General features: G+C 36.7%; 1 protein-coding gene across 5 annotated transcripts in view; it reads left to right on the top strand.

The window, feature by feature from the left end:
- The window catches only part of ANO5 (anoctamin 5), a 70,302-nt gene that overhangs the window by 32,250 nt on the left and 20,454 nt on the right, over nucleotides 1-17,598 (top strand). For all 5 annotated transcript variants that reach the window (XM_032224877.1, XM_032224869.1, XM_032224861.1 and 2 more), the window contains 8 exons: nucleotides 7,087-7,155; nucleotides 10,316-10,600; nucleotides 11,945-12,058; nucleotides 13,475-13,590; nucleotides 14,484-14,618; nucleotides 15,002-15,107; nucleotides 15,196-15,256; nucleotides 16,303-16,454. In XM_032224877.1, coding sequence (XP_032080768.1) covers nucleotides 7,087-7,155; nucleotides 10,316-10,600; nucleotides 11,945-12,058; nucleotides 13,475-13,590; nucleotides 14,484-14,618; nucleotides 15,002-15,107; nucleotides 15,196-15,256; nucleotides 16,303-16,454 — 1,038 coding nt within the window. The remainder of the gene's footprint in view (nucleotides 1-7,086; nucleotides 7,156-10,315; nucleotides 10,601-11,944; nucleotides 12,059-13,474; nucleotides 13,591-14,483; nucleotides 14,619-15,001; nucleotides 15,108-15,195; nucleotides 15,257-16,302; nucleotides 16,455-17,598) is intronic.

Raw genomic sequence — 17,598 nt, 5'->3', positions numbered from 1 at the left:
TCTTAACAAGGACCAGATTTCAAAACAACTGCCATATTGTGCACCTTTTTACTTTAATATGCTGAATGAACCTTTTATTTTAATATGCTTAGTCATGTTTCTCACCATGGGAAAAAAAACATGGGATGGAAAAGCTAGTTTTGAACACTAGAAATAAATTTTGCAACCTTTCAACAAATAGATCCCCTTCAGAGCTATAAAGTGCTATTTTCCATTGGCAATGTATTTAAATAGGGTCCATGGTACAATTTTTGTAGCACCTCTGAATCCACATATGCATTTAAGGTTCAACATATAACTACAGCAGTAAGTGGCCACTAATTTTAGGAAATTATTCAGCTTGAAAGGGATTTGACTGAATCATTCCATCAAAAGAGGTCTAAAAACAGAATGGTACCTTTTCATTACTGATTTAGTGTAACTGTACTATTTCAGTGTAGAAGTATCTAAGTTCCACAGTGATTTTCTAGATATGGGTAGCATATGGCTTGAGAACTGATCACATCTCAATTCTTCATAAGGCAGATTGCTTTGTTTCAAATGCAAAAGAAGATTCACCTTTGATAGATGCACCTAAAACACAGTGAAACCATTTTGCATATGCCTAATGGCTGTACCAGGTCTTCCTGACTTTGCAATTTAACTTAACATCTGTCCTGGACGGAAAAATTCTACTCCCAATGGTCTAAGGCTAATCTACATTTTATTAGAAATTGTCATATATTTAATACTGTGTACATGTGTTGAATTGGAATTGGGGATGAATTAGAACCACAGCATGCAGGATCCATGCTAAACTGTTGATTCCCCAGTTACTATTTTGATAGAAGAGAAGCTGTCTTATCATGGCTCATGATTGTGATCTGTTTATATGCAGTGCATAAACATATCATGTTGCTCCAGATGCTGCTACAAGCAGGTGGCATTTGAACTCTTCAGTTGTGTTTCCCCAAACTTAAGTTTGTTTTATCTTATCCACCTTCTCTAATGTTTTCTGAATTATGACCTCTATAACTTATCAGGCAGTAAAAGAGACAATGGGAGATTTGCACTAAAGTCTTGCAAGATTCTGTTAGTACAGCCTTAGAATAAAGTAGAATTAAATAATCTGATCATGTTTCTTATCTGTCCATGGAAAGGTTGGCATTAATCTTCTTTTATTATAGCCTGATAAGTTAGGGAGGTTCCTTTCTCTGCCTGATATGCAGCTGAGGGCTTTGCCCTCTCTTATCTGATCATTCCCTAGGCAGCATCTCTTTCTTCCACCCAATCACCCAAGATCATTCCCACACACCATTACAGGAATAAATGACAAAAAGATTATTAAAACTTTGATTTTACAAAGTTACAAACAGACTAAAGAGCCACATAAATTTGAAATATTATTTGGGATTGATTATAAGAAACTTTCCTGTCGAAAATGCTTTTATTTTGAATTAAAAACAAACAAACAAGGCAAGCCTTTAAAATTGGGCACTAGAGGATACTAGAAGGAACTAAATATTAGTGTTAAAGGAGAAGAACCCTCAGAGTCAACTTACTAATATAGAATGAAACAATATATTTTAACTTTGGACATTTTAAATAAGGGGCCCAGAAGTTAATTTTAAGAATCTGCATCTGTAGATAAATGTTGTTTAAAAGAGGTTATGGAACAAGTATGGCATGATTGAGACTGATTTCAAAGTGGATTTAAAAATAATAGGTTACAAGAGTCACATAGAAAAAGATGTTGTACTAAACACATAATAGAAACTGGCTTAATAAAGTAATAACAAACTAAGAGGGTGACCTGAATAATTTTCCTGTATTGGATTGTCAAAATAGGATTGTTAAAGTTCAGAAGAATTTTGAGAGAAGGAACAAAGAAAAATTGAATTGTTAGAAGTAAAAAGAATATAATATTGGTTTATCTCATTAGGTGAAAGTAGATATATTATGGGGCATGTGGTGGCTCAGTGGCTAAGACACTGAGCTTGTCAATCAGAAAGTTTGGCAGTTTGAATCCCTAGTGCCACATAATGCAATGACCTTTTGCCAACCTAGCAGTTTGAAAGCATATAAAAATGCAAGTAGAAAAATAGGAACCACCTTTGGTGGGAAGGTAACAGCATTCTGTGTGCCTTCAGTGTTTAGTCATGCCAGCCACGTGACCACGAAGACGACTTTGACTCTTTGGCTTTGAAATAGAGATGAGCACTGCCCCCTAGAGTTGGGAACGACTAGCACATATGTGCAAGGGGAACCTTTACCTTTACCTTACCCTTAATGGACTTTTGCTGACATCAGGATTGATCTTTTATAGATTTGTTTATAGATAAAAGATATGATATGGGAGAAATATATATTTTGTTGCATTTTAAGAGAAAGTGATAAATAGTTGAAATTATACTTGTGATGAAGGGGAAAATCACTTTACAGGTTTCTTTTCTTTTTATTTATTACATTCAAATAGTAAAGTTTATTGTGTGTTTTTTTCTTTTTTCTATTTATTCTATCGATTTCTTTTTATTATTATTTTTAGTTTGCATTAGTTTTTATTGCTGTAAATATGTAATGAATTTATTATAAAAGAATCAAATTGTGAAAGGAGTATATTGTTACCCTATTTAATTTATTTGCAAAAATGCTGGACTAGAGACGGAAGTTGGAATTAAAATTTTATTTAAGGTCTCCTAATGATGTCTTTATAGATTTCTATCTTACTTTAGTAGCTGGAAGCAAGAAAGACTTAAAGAAAGTCAAAGTTGAATGTTGAAAGTGCCAAAGTCAATCATTTTTTTAAAAAAAAGAACTCTAAATATCTGACAAGTACAAGTACTAATCTGGTAAATATAGGTGAAAAATTATTTTCTGAACTCCAAACCCCACAGGAATATATGTAAGCATTAAATAATCTGCTTCTTAAGAGAAAGACTGACAAATCTGGACAAACTATTAAAGTGAAGAGGCTTTCAGTTGCCAATGAAGGCAAGTATTGTCAGTGTCGTCAACTTCTCAGCCATAACACATGGCCGTGAAATCTGGTCACATAAAGGCTAAAGAAAGAAAATGACTGGATTCTGGTGCTGAATAGTATTTTGGATAGCAAGTGCAAATAAATCTACATTGAAGTAAAAACTGTCAGCTTATTTGAAGGATAATGAAATAAATTCATTGAATAAATGAAATATTTTGGATACATAATGTGAAAACAAGACTTTTTGGAGAGAAAATGATTGGAATGGTTGAAAGAACCAAAATCAGTTGAAAAAGGAACTGGCAAAACCCTAAGTTGGTTAGATACCATCACTGATTTCACAAGTAGAAGTTTACAAGAATTCAAGGAAGCCATTATTGGCAGTCCTGGTTTATTCCATCCCAAATAGAAGCAATTAAACAACGAAAAATTCTGTCTCACAGATCATATATTGTTCTACTAATGAAGTAGTACCTATCTGCAATCCAGACAGTGCTATTGTATAGGAAAATATAATGCTTTTAATTTATCAAAGGAAAGTGTTTTTTTATTTAATGGATGCTTAAATAATCAAGGAGTAGAAGATTTTTGAGGCTTATCCAAAGAAAATCAGTGTATAAGAAACCTTGAAATTAAAATGGTATCTTTATATTTCTTTTTTGTGATGTAAGCAATGATTTAATGATTAATCTCTTTGAGATTAAATCAGGTGATTAAATTTTCACTAGAACTTTAACCACTGTATTCAAAAACTTGTTTTACTTTACTGGTGTTTAAAAATCACAGTTAAATATTATTTTGAGGATGGACATGCCTATAAAAGATGATGTCTTTAATTTGCTTTATAAGCACCAATAAATAGTTATTCCATATCACAATACGACACCTATTTTGGCACATCTTGTCTATGGACTAGGAATGAGCAGGTACTTTGTTCTTTCTCCATGGGGAATCAGTGCAACTAAAGTTTGCTTTGTTATTAGCACAAATTAGCAGTTATTAGGAAGTAGAAAGAACCAAATAGTCCTGCTGTCACTGTTGGTTTGTAAGCAATTTGTGAGCACATCTATTTAAACAAGTCTTAACTACTTCCATTAGAACTCTCTCTGGTTATTAGGTTGCAGCTGTAAGCTCCATAAAAAGTCCCAGGAACGTCCCCTCCTACAATGAAAAGTTTATCACTGCCTGGACCAGAGGTGGTATTCAGCCAGTTCGGACTGGTTCATCCAAACCAATAGAAGAAATTGTGGGTGGCCACCCACCTTCCCTCCCCAGCTGTATGCTGTCCTATGTAGACATGTTTTCAAGCCAAAGCACATGCGCTGAAGGCCGAGCAGATGAGTGAATGCATGCGCACTCACATTTGCAAACCAGTAAAGTAAGTGAATACCACCCCTGGCCTGGACCCATCTACTAGATACCGTCCTGGAGAGATGTGGATCTAATTGGGAGATGATTGCACTGACTTCTTCCTTAGAGATCTGGATTCACTGATTTCTGTTGCTTTTATTCATTTGCAGGTGTATAGGTGCATATATATTTGCTCCACACATGCACCATTTTTGTCTCAAAACAATAAACACGTAAAAGTGTCAAGTGGGACTATGTCAAAGAGGGGCTAAACAAGATTGTGTTGTATTCTCTTGAGCGCAATGCAAGTGAAGGTCCCCTTCCCCTAATCCCAATTCAGTGTGTAACAAACAGAATACTCATGAGACTATGATGTCAAGTACATCTTTACAGTCATCTCTCCAGAATGATTGGAAGTTTAGGGATGGTTGGGGATGATAATAACTCAGAGATGGGGTGGAACTACCCAAGACAGACTGGTCCACAACATAGGGGTAAACTCACAGATCCTGCTTGAAGAGCAGGCAGCAGTTATAGCTAGGAGACCCTTTACACAACTTCAGGTTGTGTGCTAGTTGTGGCTTCTCCTGGATCAGGAGTTCCTAAACTCAGTCATACACAACATGGCCATTTCATGCTAGGACTTCTGAAATACTCTCTATATGGGTTATCCTGGAAGAGCATTTGGAAGCTTCAATTGGTGCTGAGTGTGGCAGCATGGGCAGTTTTAGAGTGACCCATGTTACACCACTGCTCCAGAGCTGCAGTGGTTATTGGTTTGCTTCTGGGTGCAATACAAGATGTTGGTTATTACCTATAAAACCCTGTATGACATGGCTTCCAGGTTACTTGAGGAACTATCTCACATCTAAGTGACAGGCCTGCCCCACCCATGCCAACAGAGGAGGCAAACTGCAGATGCCAGCAGTCAAGGAATTCCAGCTGAAGTCCAGAAGAAGAGCCTTCTTTGCCATGGCCCAGCCCTTTGGAACATCTTGGTCCCCGAAGTGAGATTAGTTCCTACTCCCCTGACCTTCTGCAAGAGCCTGAAGATCTAGCTTTAGCTAGTTAACTTGGAGCCCCAATGGGGGGTATTTCATACTGGAGATGGTCTATCAAATAATAGCAGTTCCCACCTCCCCCAATATATTCTCCTTCCTTCCTCCCCATCTTTAGTTATATCTTGTAATTTATTGTAGTTTTATTGTGACTTTATATATTTATTCATATATTTACGGAGTCATGTTAAGGTTGTAAGTCTTCCAGAGTTGCATTGTGGTGATATGGGTGGCAAACAAATTTAATAAACAAATATTTTTTTAAAATAAAATAAAATGAGTGAACTCAGTGATAATCAAAAAACACTGAACACAAATAAGCTTTATGTTGCTAGTGAACAGTTGGTTGTATCTAAAACATAAATTCTGAGGGCTCAAAGTTTGCATTTTAAATCTAATTTAAATCTAATTCATCAGATTTACTTTACAAATGTTTAAGCATGTATAGAAAGAAACAAAATCAGGGGAGTATAACTTATAGAGTTTTAAATCAGAAATTTGTTGTGATATATGCAGAATAGCTTCCCAAATAGATTTGTAGAGAAATGCTACATTTAGAATTCTTGTTGGACACAGAGACATTGTAGAGAAACTGTCCCCAAACTGGTATCCATCATAATTGCTGAAATAAAATTCTCTATCGTTATCAGTTTCCTTGGCCATGTTGGATGGTTAGGAAAGAAGAGTTATAACCTAGCACAGGGGCGTCAAACTCGCCGTGTCACGTTGCTGTCACATGAGATTTTGTGATGTTTTTCCCATTTGCAGAGCTGGGGTAGGCATGGCCTGCACGTGATGTGTTTTGGGTTAGGGTTAGGGTTTGGGTGCCATTTTGACACCCATAATCCTAGCATGTCTGCAGAAACTTCCTTGGGAGAATGAAGAGAAGAAAATTACAATATTTTTAGAACTGTATGCTTTGGTTTGAAAATGTATACAGAATGGCGGAACATTACCTTTTTTTTACAAATCATTATGGAAAAAGAAATCCACACAAGGGAAGGACCAATGAACAGTACCAAGGAAAATAAGGTCAATTGAAGATGATTTGAAAAAAATCTTACTCAGTTTAAACCAGAGGACCCATTAGTTAAGTCACCAGGCTAAAAACCAAGAGACTGGGACCATTCACCTTCAGCACAAAGCCATCTGGGTCACTTTCTCTCAGCCCTAGAAAACCACTTACAAAAATCTTGCCAAAAAAACCTGCAGGGGCTAGTCCAGGAAATGGCTAAGAGTCAAAACTGACTTGAAGGTATGCCTGCATGCATGCATGCACACAAATAATGTACACAATGGAAACCCAGCAGCCTTCAGTTGGAAAACATAATGTACCATTGTAAGAAATATCTATAGTCCAACAGCACCCACCGCAATGTACTGGCTCAAAATCAGCCACACCCAGACACCCATTAAGAGAACAGAAAAGAAAGAAAAATATTGTTCCTGATGCAAATCCATTCATAAGAATTTCCATTTCTTCATTCCTATTGCAGTAATTTATTGTCAGCAAAATTAAAATGCCAGCAATGTGTTTAATATTTTACTTGTTTTTATACTTTTGGGTGCATATTTTGTATGGGCTTCCTTTACATTTGATCTGGAAAAAGGTAACATAATTCATAAAGATGATATAAAAGAACTATGTTTAGAAGTTGATGTACATTAAAACTCATGTTAGTTGAATCAAAGGAAACAACTGTCTGTTTTGTTTTTCAGGATCGAAGGCGAACGTTTGAGAGCAATCTAGTAAAAAAAGGTCTGGAACTAGAAACTGAAGATAAGAAGGTAAGAATTACTGTGGGTTGTTAGTGATTAAAATAAATGATTTAAAGTATTGAATAAAATAAATGATTTAAAGTATTGAGCAATACTTTTGCAATACAATCGCTAGAAATAGGTGGCAGTGGGATCTTTGCTTGCTGAACAGCATATTTGATTTGTTTGTTTATACTGCTATCATTGTAGATAGAAGATGGTAATCAGAAAATAAAACTAGCAAGTTTCTCCGTGAAGCAACTATAGCAGTGATGGCGAACCTATAGCACGCGTGCCACAGGTGGCACACGGAGCCATTTGTCAGGGCACGCAAGGCGCTGCCCTGTCAGCTGGACAGTGCACATGCGCGCACTGGCCAGCTGAATTCACCATTTTTAAAGCCATTTTGCACCTTCCCCAGGCTCCAGAGGCTTTATAGGCGCCTGGGGAGGGCGAAAAGAACCTCCCCCGCCCCCCGGAGGCCCTCCAGAGGCTCCATGAGCTTCCCTGAAGCCTCCGGAGCTCAAAAAACCGGCCCTATGGGCAAACAGGAAGTTTGGAAATGGACTTCCGGTTTGCTCAGAGGGTCGTTTTGACTGCTCCAAAGGCTTCAGGGAAGCCTCCTGAAGATCCCTGAGGCCTCCGAAACGCTCAAAACGACCGTCCAAGCAAAGTGGAAGTGACTTCCGGTTTGCTCGGACGGTCATTTTGACTGCTCTGGAGACTTCAGGGAAGCCTCCTGAAGGTCCTTGAAGCCTCCAGACTGCTCAAAACGACCCTCCGAGCAAACCGGAAGTGAATTCCGCTTTGCTTGGAGGGTCATTTTGACTGCTCCAGAGGCTTCAGGGATCTTCAGGAGGCTTTCCTGAAAGTCTCTGGAGGGCTTCCAGGAGGGGCTGTTTTCGCCCTCTCCAGGCTCCTATAAAGCCTCTGGAGCCTGGGGGAGGGAAGCATGCAAAAAATCGGGGGAGCGCCTGTAGTGTGCACATGCACACTGGGGGGGGGTCATGCATTGCATTATGAGTGCAGCACGTCCGCATACGACCCTCTCTGCACTACCCCTACTTATGGCACGTGAGCCAAAAAAGGTTTGCCATCGCTGAACTATAGTATGTAAGGATACTCCACAATAGATCTATGTCTTTTTCAATTTTGTGAGATATTGCATTAATATTATTTTTTTGTTAATGGGAGATTGCATAATTCTATATCATACTTTTATGTCTATCCTGGATTACAGAGAATTCCATGCAGGATGGAACTTATTATAAGTATTTTTTTCAACTGGATGAAATTTTGTCCATTTACCATCAGGTGATATTGCTAAAATATCAAAGAAATAGGAATAGCTAAAAACATAACTGGGAACTGCAGGGACAAAAAATATTTGGACATAAATGGAAGGTTTCATGAAAGAAATGGAATGTTGAACATTACAATGTTGCAAAACCAGGCATTATTCAGTGTTTTCTGGCTTTTGCTTTGAAGGATGGAAAGCTGATTATTGAGAAAAAAATTGTAACATTTTTTGTACAAGGTTGCTTTTTCTCCCTCCTTCCACCTCGATTTTAGCTATTAGCCAACTTGCTCTTATTTAATGTTCTCAATTTTCAATATGTTATTTTTGGTAAACTGCCCAGAATTCACTGAAAGTGAGTGAGTAGCTGTATAAATTCTATAAGTAAGTAAGTGAGTTTGGTTTGATTTTATTGGACTTATATGCCACCCTTCTCCGAAAGGACTCAGAGTGGCATACAACATAAAAACACACATAACAAAAGTTAAAAAAGATTAAGGAGGAAATCCAATAACCTTCAATTGACAATTTAAATCAAATTTAGGATTAAATTAAAATTAACAATTTAAAATTAATAATTTAATTTATTCTATTCAGGCCAGGGCGGTTTGCTGAAAAAGCCAATTTTTTAGGGCACGCTGGAAGGACTGGAGGTTAGGAATTATGTGAAGTTCCAGGGGCAGCTCATTCCAAAGGGAGTGAGTGAGTGAGTGAGTGAGTGAATAAATAAATAAATAAATAAATAAATAAATAAATAAATAAATAAATAAATAAATAAATAAATAAAATAAAAACAATACAATAAATACAATACAAAAATACAATCAATCAATCAATCAATCAATAAATGCAATAAAGTAAATATTTAACATACTATGTATCAGTAATTCCCCCCAGTCTGAATGGCTCTGAAATTATGTTCAGATTGTGGGTGCAATCAAAAGGAAATAATTTGAAATCTTATTCATATGAATCCATCTATCTATCTATCTATCTATCTATCTATCTATCTATCTATCTATCTATCATCATCATCTATCTATCTCCGTAGTCAACACTTATCAGGATAGCTGAAAATTAGTCTTTGTTGTTTTCTTCCATTTTCCATAATTCCAATGAAATTAGTGATAACTAATTTAAATCCTAGTGATTTAAGCGTGACTAACTTTTTCTGCCTTGGATTCTAAAAAGTATACTAGTAAAGTTTTAAAGTCAGGGGTGGGTTGCTGCCAGCGTTATTGCCAATTCGCAACCCTCGTGTAACGTGTGCGCGCATGTGCCAGATGCATGCTATGTACATGCACTGTTTTATGTAAATTGTCTGTGCATGCGCAGAACAATTTACAGTGAATTGCGCACACAAAATCACTAAAATTCAAAATGGCAATGCCCAAGCAGCAGCAAGGGAACCAATTCAGGGTCGTGTCAGGCCTGGGTCGCTGCCGGTTCTGCAACCCAGGCCTAGATTCCACTACCTGTTTGGCCAAACTGGGCCGAACTGGCAGCAACCCACCTCTGATTAAAGTACAATGCAGGAAATGTCTGAAATTTTTCATTTTTTGTCCCAGAATGTTTTAGATTGCAACTCCCGCCCCCATTTTTTTTTCATCCTGGCTGTTCCAGGAATTGTTCATTTTGGACTCTTTCTGAAATGCTGCAAGCCTCATCCAAGTATGGATGAATCACCCTAGAAGAATAGCAAGATCAATATGTGCTGGGAGAAAAATAGAACACTCATGAACACTGTAAATATTCAGAGGACGTTGTCCTTCCTGATTTTACATGGGCATGAAAAGGGTAGTTGTCCAACTTCTTAGACTTTGTAGCTGTTACCAAACCATTGGAGGGCAAATTGCTTAGTTTACAATCAAGCCTTTACTGTTTCATTTGCAGGAGTCTGAAAATGGCAAAACGTATTTTGTGAAGATTCACGCCCCGTGGGAAATTCTGATCACATATGCAGAAGTGCTCAACATCAAAATGCCCATCAAGGAGAATGATATTCCTTGCCCGGTGGAGAACCCCTTGGAATGCATATCCTGGCCATTTAGGCTACCAGAGATTGTGATGCACCCTGAACCCGACTACTTTACAGCGCCATTTAGCAAAGAAAGACAGGAATTGTACCTCATTGAAGATGAGAATACGTTTTTCTCCCCATCTGTCAGAAACAGAATAGTGAGTACTTCATTTGCCAATTCAGTGATCGTGTAATACAACAAGTCAGCTTGTGGCTTAGATGGCAACATGCTGCCTAACACAACATATGCCTGTGGGGACAGCTGTCAAATTGCCCCTAATGCCGTAGCGTTGTTAGCTTGTGGTTGGTTAGTTTTGTCATACAGAATCATTTGAGAAAAAGCACCCCAATCATAAAATGGCATATGCTTTACTTCCCTTGGTTATTCTAGCCAGAAACGGCCTTTCCTTTGTATTTAAATGATATGACTCACCCTGAATTAAAGTACAAGGGATGACTCAGCAATTGCATAAGGCCCAAATATGGGAGGATTCAGCAGGGTGAATTCTCAGCTAAATGCCTTTCTTATTGTGTTGCCAAACACTGCCATAGCCTCCAGACTTATGATAGCCAGCACTTTAGACAATTTTTTTTTCAAGGATAGTACTCTTTGCCAGTTTATTTCATTGATGTGTTTCCTGTCTTTTCTCATTATTTGAATGGAATGGTTGCAAGTCGCTAGGCCCTTCAGAAGTGTAGAGGAGCATTGCTGTTCCAAGCAGCTTCAAAGGCAGAAGCATCATCAAACAAGCCAGCTCTTTGAAAGTTTGCAGAGTTGTAACAGGCACACAATTGTACGTGGTCAAATGAATGCAGGTAGTCCTGGACTTACAACAGTTCATTTAGTGACCATTCCAAGTTACTGAAAAAAGTGACATGTTTTTCACACTTGCGACCATTGGAGCTTCCCCATGGTTCACGTGATCAAAATCCATACACTTGGTTACTCGTATTTATGATGACTGCAGTATACTGAGGTCATGGGGTTCCCTTTTGCTACCATTTGGCCAGGTTCACTTAATAACCATGTTGCTAACTTAACAACTGCAGTGATTGACTTAACAACCATGGCAAGGCAGGTTGTAAAATGGGGCAAAATTCACTTAACAGATGTCTTGCTTAGCAAAAGAAATTGTGAGCTCGGTTGTGGTTGTAAGTCAAGGACTATATCCCTAATAGGAGAGTCATACTGTTTTTCTACTTCTTCACAAAGATATTGGAAAAACAAGGTGGTGTGGCTGCTATTCAGTTGTTTAGATTCCTAACTGGAAAACTAAAAGCAATAACATTCCTGCAAACCAACATTTGTCTTAGGAAAAACTTGCTTCCTCTTATAAAGGGCAAGAAGTATTTAGAAAGAGCCTCAGAGTTTAATGACATGATTAGTATGAGTAACTAATCAAAATTAATGTTAAATTTCACCAGAGGATGAAGAAAAGTTTTATATTCTCATTTAAATAATATTGCAATAATTTTAAATATGGAATTCTTTCCCCTTCTAGGTTTTTTATATTTTAACAAGGTGCCTATATGGAACAGAAGAAGGGAAGAAGAAGTTTGGAATCAAAAGACTTCTCAATAATGGCACCTACTCTGCTGCTTACCCTCTTCATGATGTAGGCATTTTAGGCATTCATTTATTTTCTAGTATTTGCCTAGAAATCACTTGTCTTTCTCTGTAAATTGTATTTGAATACATTTGTCTTTGGTTTCTAATAGGCCTGTATCTATTTTTTTTATAATTGTGAATATTGTTATGGAATTGTTTATATTAAAGATATGTGAATATAAATATATACAATATAAATATATCAGAAAAAATGAAATTGGAAGGAGAGAAAAAACAATATCCATTTATAGTTGTAGAATGAAATAATGATAAGAGCATTAGAGGATTAGAGATTAGTGTTATATTGCCCTCTGGTGGCAAGCAATAAACACTTGCTGGAGGAATTTGTATTTTCCCTTTAAAACACACACACACACACACACACACACACACACACACACCATACATATAATTAGCTTGGAGAACAGTCTTATTCTGATATTCTCTCAAAAAAGTTGAAAGGAATTATTACCTTATATTGTATTATAAGGTAATAATTATATGTGCTTGCTGTCAGAAGTTTGGGTGCTTCATCACTGGAATTTTTAAAGAAGAGATTGGACCGTCACCTGTCTGAAGTGGTCTCCTGCGTAAGCAGAGAGGTTGGACTAGAAGATCTCCAAGGTCCCTTCCAGCTCTATTTTGATTGATTCAGAATCACATAACTGTTTAAGATGAAGAAAGTCTCTCTAAATTTCTTAGGTAAAAGGTAAAGGTTCCCCTCACACATATGTGCTACTCATTTCAGACTCTAGGGGGCAGTGCTCATCTCCGTTTCAAAGCCAAAGAGCCAGCGCTGTCCGGAGACGTCTCTATGGTAATGTGGTCGGTATGACTAAACACTGAAGGTGCATGGAACGCTGTTACCTTCCCACCAAAGGGAAGATAACTTGCATTTTTACATGCTTTCAAACTGCCAGGTTGGCAGAAGCTGGGACAAGTAATAGGAGCTCACTCTGTTACGTGGCGCTAGGGATTTGAACCACCGAAATGCGGACCTTTCTGATCGACATGCTCAGCTTCTTAGCCACTGAGCCACCACATCCCTTATATTTCTTAAGAAATGACAAAATACATAAACATTTCTCATGCTATGTGAATAGCTGAATGTTGCTTCTCACCACAACTTGATATTCAAATAGAAGTGTGTCACTTGCTTTCTCTGTTGTATGCTCTATTTTCTTATCTATTTTTATTTCCATTTGTTTGTCTTTCTGAATCACATAGTATAAGTTGAGCAGCCGTATATACATCTATAAATAAATAAATACATTTTGTTTCTTTATGGGTGTGAAAATGTCTTCCTATTAAACATAGACACCCATAGGGTTATTTTGCATATGGCAATAGTATTGTTGGAGAACTTGTGCTGCTATTTATTGATTTATTTTGTTTCTTCTTTATTCTTTTCATGCTGATTCAGTGTCAGTACTGGAAGAAGTCAAATGATCCGAAGTGTGAAAATGAAAGATATACATTACATAGGGAATGGGCCCGTTTTCCTAGGTTTTACAAGGAACAGCCCTTGGATCTTATCAGGTAAATGATCATCCCTGATATATTAATGGCCATTGGGCCCTTTCAGAAATATAGCAATAGCTTTATAGCACTCTCTCAGCAGTTTGCAGTTTAGCATACAGTATTTTCCCCAAATATGTCACCTAATTTGGAAAGATTTTACCTGCCTTGGGAAGATGGAAAGCTGAGTCAACCTTGAGCTGGTCAAGATCAAACTCCTGGCTGTGGGCAGAGTCAGCCTGCACTACTACATTCTAATCACTGTGTCACTATGGCTCTAATATATGCTATATTACCTGCCTGTATTTCTTTTTCTAAACAATATCTTTATATGGACTATAATATAAAAGTCAAGCAGTGTACACTTGAAAAATAATTTGGAAGACATGCTTCACCATATATGAGCACAGCACTTTTCTGTCTATCTCTTTCCTAGATTCCACACAAGTCGAGAAAAAAAACTGCATTTGCTTTAAGAGTAATATAGAACAGTATTATTGCTGGTTGGAGAATTCTGGGTTTTGAAGACTACATGTCTTAAATTTGCCATGGTCGAGAAACAAGTACAGAGTTAACAACTTGAAGCAATTCCATATTTTTTTCATTCTCATATAGGATTCTTGAAAAATAACTACTTTAATAGATAGCAAAGAATTTCTGTGTTGCCACTTTTTCAAAACACTGAAGCACGCAGAGTACTAATATAAAAAACCAAGAAAATGCATAATAAAGTAGATAGAAGGTTGACAATATATTTTAGAGATATGTAGATAGATATTCAGTATTAGAGTATTGAGGGGTGAATAAGTTTAAAGGAATAAGTTCCTTTGGGATATGTCTTAGAACATTATATCCACATTTTTCCCTTTTATTTTGAGCTTTGCCTTTGTTTTTCTTGGATTATTTTCTTGCAGGAAGTATTACGGAGAGAAGATTGGAATTTATTTTGCCTGGTTGGGTTTTTATACTGAGATGCTATTCTTTGCAGCTATTGTTGGGTTCATTTGTTTTCTGTATGGCTTGTTCACAATGAATGAAAATATGAGCAGGTAAGTATAATTGATTAGTTAATGATGAAGTCCTTCCTTCCTTCCTTCCCTCCCTCCCTCCCTCCTTCCTTCCCTCCCTCCCCCATTCTTTCTTTTTTCTTCCACTCTCCCTCCTCCTTCTTTCTTTTTTTCTTTTTTCTTTTCTTTCTTTCTTGTATTATTTTATATAAGGATTCTGGCCTAACGTGATGAGCTGATTTGCGTATATTTCAGCACAGATCTATGATCCAGTAGCAGAACTCTAACCTATGCCATAATAGTGGCTCAGATACAGTTTCATAGTATGTACTGAAAGGCAGAGGTTAATTCTGATTGTAAACAAGCACTATTATTCCTTTAATCCGTTTAATTAAATATACTACATCTTTGTCCATCCTCTTCAGCAAAGAAATATGTAATCCAAGTATTGGTGGAGAAATTATCATGTGTCCATTATGTGATCGAAAATGTGATTACTGGAGGCTGAATTCTACTTGTGAGTCTTCACAGGTTTGTAACAATTACAGCATTTGTATTTTCAAAAATACACACTGTTTCATGTATTACTCAATGGATAATGCCTGTTTTTCAATTCTAGTATTCCCATTTGTTTGACAACGTGGCAACCCTCTTTTTTGCAATATTTATGGGCATCTGGGGTAAGTATACTTGTTTCATTATTAATGTTTTCAGAATTAATTTTAAGGAGTTGGGAGTTATTTATTCAGATATGATTTTTTTGTTTTGATTTGTATACTTATCACATTTAAATGGGTGTTACAAAAATTCCACAAAATAAAGAAGACATAAATAAATATTCTGTGCTCGATCAGACTCCATTCCATTTATAGAAAACCTGTTCGGAATACAGCTTTGTTGAACTACTATGACAAATTGTAAACATTATTGATCTGAAAGAAAACTGGATGGTTGAATTAAACCTGTTTTCAGTTGATTGATAGGGACAAAGTTTCAGGCATGATATTCTTCCCTTCATGCTGAACCTCTTCTATAATATTGCAATATTTGCCTAAATATGTTTATTAATTGAAATTCAGTGACTTAGAAAAGTAAGATTTTAGTTGTGCTGAAATGCAACTAGTTAATTCTGACTAGCTGAGGTCCTGTTGATATAATAATATCCACATTTATTTAAAAAAATCATTTTATAGTATAATTAACATACTTTTTGTAAATATTTGAATAAGTAACTAGCTTCTAGCTTGCATCCCAGAGTTATTGTTGCTCTATCACTGGGGTTTATTAAGAAGATCTGGACAAGCATTTGTCTGGAATGCTTTAAGGTCCTCTGCTTAGCAGGGGATTAGAAGACTTCCAAGGTCCCTTCCAACCTTGTTATTCTGTTACTACCCTCTTTCCCTCAAAATAATATCTCTCCAGATAATAAGCCCAATTGGGCTGTTGAGCACATGTGCTAAAATAAGCCATCTCCCCAAAATAAGCCCTCCCTGAAAATATTGCAACATTGCTGCAGCCATGAGATGACCGCGCTTGCCACCTCCTGCACCTCAAAAATAATAAGACCTCACCGAAAATAAGGCCAAGCGCTTATTTCAAGGGTCAAAAGAAAATAAGACCCTGGGAAAACATGGTAAAACAGTAGAATCTATTTAAGATTATGGTCTTATGCTGTCTCAAAATATTTTTAGGCTAATTCTATGTTGTTTAACCTTCTCTGATTTAGTTACACTTTTCTTGGAATTTTGGAAGAGACGTCAAGCTCGACTTGAATATGAATGGGATTTAGTTGATTTTGAGGAAGAACAGCAACAACTCCAACTTAGACCAGAGTACGAAGCAAAATGTACACAAAAGAGGAAGAATCCAGTAACTCAGGTGATTTTGTTAATCCTCATTTACAAGATGAAAATCATTTGTAGGTTGTGGAATTAATAAGATTTAGGTAGCTTTTTTGGAGACCCTTAAGTGAGCTTGCTCTCAAGACGTACTATGCTAGTTTAACATGCCGGCTAAGAATACATATTTGATCCAGAATATGATAGATGCGTATTGTTTTAATAGGTTTTAGAATTATACAATTGTATAAATGCAATAGATAGTTAAAATGCAAATTCATTTTAAACATCAGCACTTAGGTTATTATCTGAGACACTGATAATAGGAGCACCAGGATTTATCAGGTTTTCCCCATAGGTGATCATATAGCATTTTACTAGGAATAAATAATACATAGGAATATGCATTAACTTGTTTATATATTTACTGTGATCTTGAAATTGGTTCAGCTATTCAGAAAGAAATATGCTGATTCCCTTCTTATTTTGGTGCTACTTTACTGTTATAAAGTAAAGTAAAGTAAAGTAAAACCTTAATTAGTATTAGGGAGAAAGTTTTTATGTTTGCCCTGACTTGCTATCTTTTTAAATCTAAAGAAATTCTGCTAAAGAGTTATCATTCGCACCAACTAAGTTAAGATATTGGAGCGCTGCTTTTTCCACTTTTGTCAGATAGGTGTTATTGATGCAGTCCAAGAATGTGGGTATATTCTTGCCAGCTAAGAAACTGAATATTCATTTTCAATCTCTGTAGATCATGGTTAAATGGATGCAGTTGGCTTGGGGGGTTCAGTTCTGGCTGAAACAAATGCATTATTACATTAACTATCTAGTTCTGTTTCTCAGTTCTTCTGTTTCTCTGAAGATACCCAATAAGAAAATGCTCATCATTTCATTTGAGGCTTGTTCTACAGTTAAGAAGTCCTCTTTACATCTATTCTGAACCTACTTTCTTATAATGTTAACCCCTTGTTCTGGTTCTGTTCTCAGGAGCAATAAAGAACTCCCTTGCTTTTCTGCGAGACAATGTTTTTTAAACTGTTTTTCATAGGTCTTGTTTTCTAAGGTGATTGCCATCTTGGAAGCCCTGTTCTGAACTCTATTCAACTCATCAATGCCCTTGTTGAAATGTGATATCCAAGAATGGTTCCAATGGCACAGAAGAGTGCAACAATAACTTCCCT

This window comes from Thamnophis elegans, chromosome 1 (assembly GCF_009769535.1).
Source record: "Thamnophis elegans isolate rThaEle1 chromosome 1, rThaEle1.pri, whole genome shotgun sequence".
Taxonomy (NCBI): domain Eukaryota; kingdom Metazoa; phylum Chordata; class Lepidosauria; order Squamata; family Colubridae; genus Thamnophis; species Thamnophis elegans.
The sequence above is the reverse complement of the archived record's forward strand: the minus strand, read 5'-3'. Positions and strand labels throughout refer to the sequence as shown.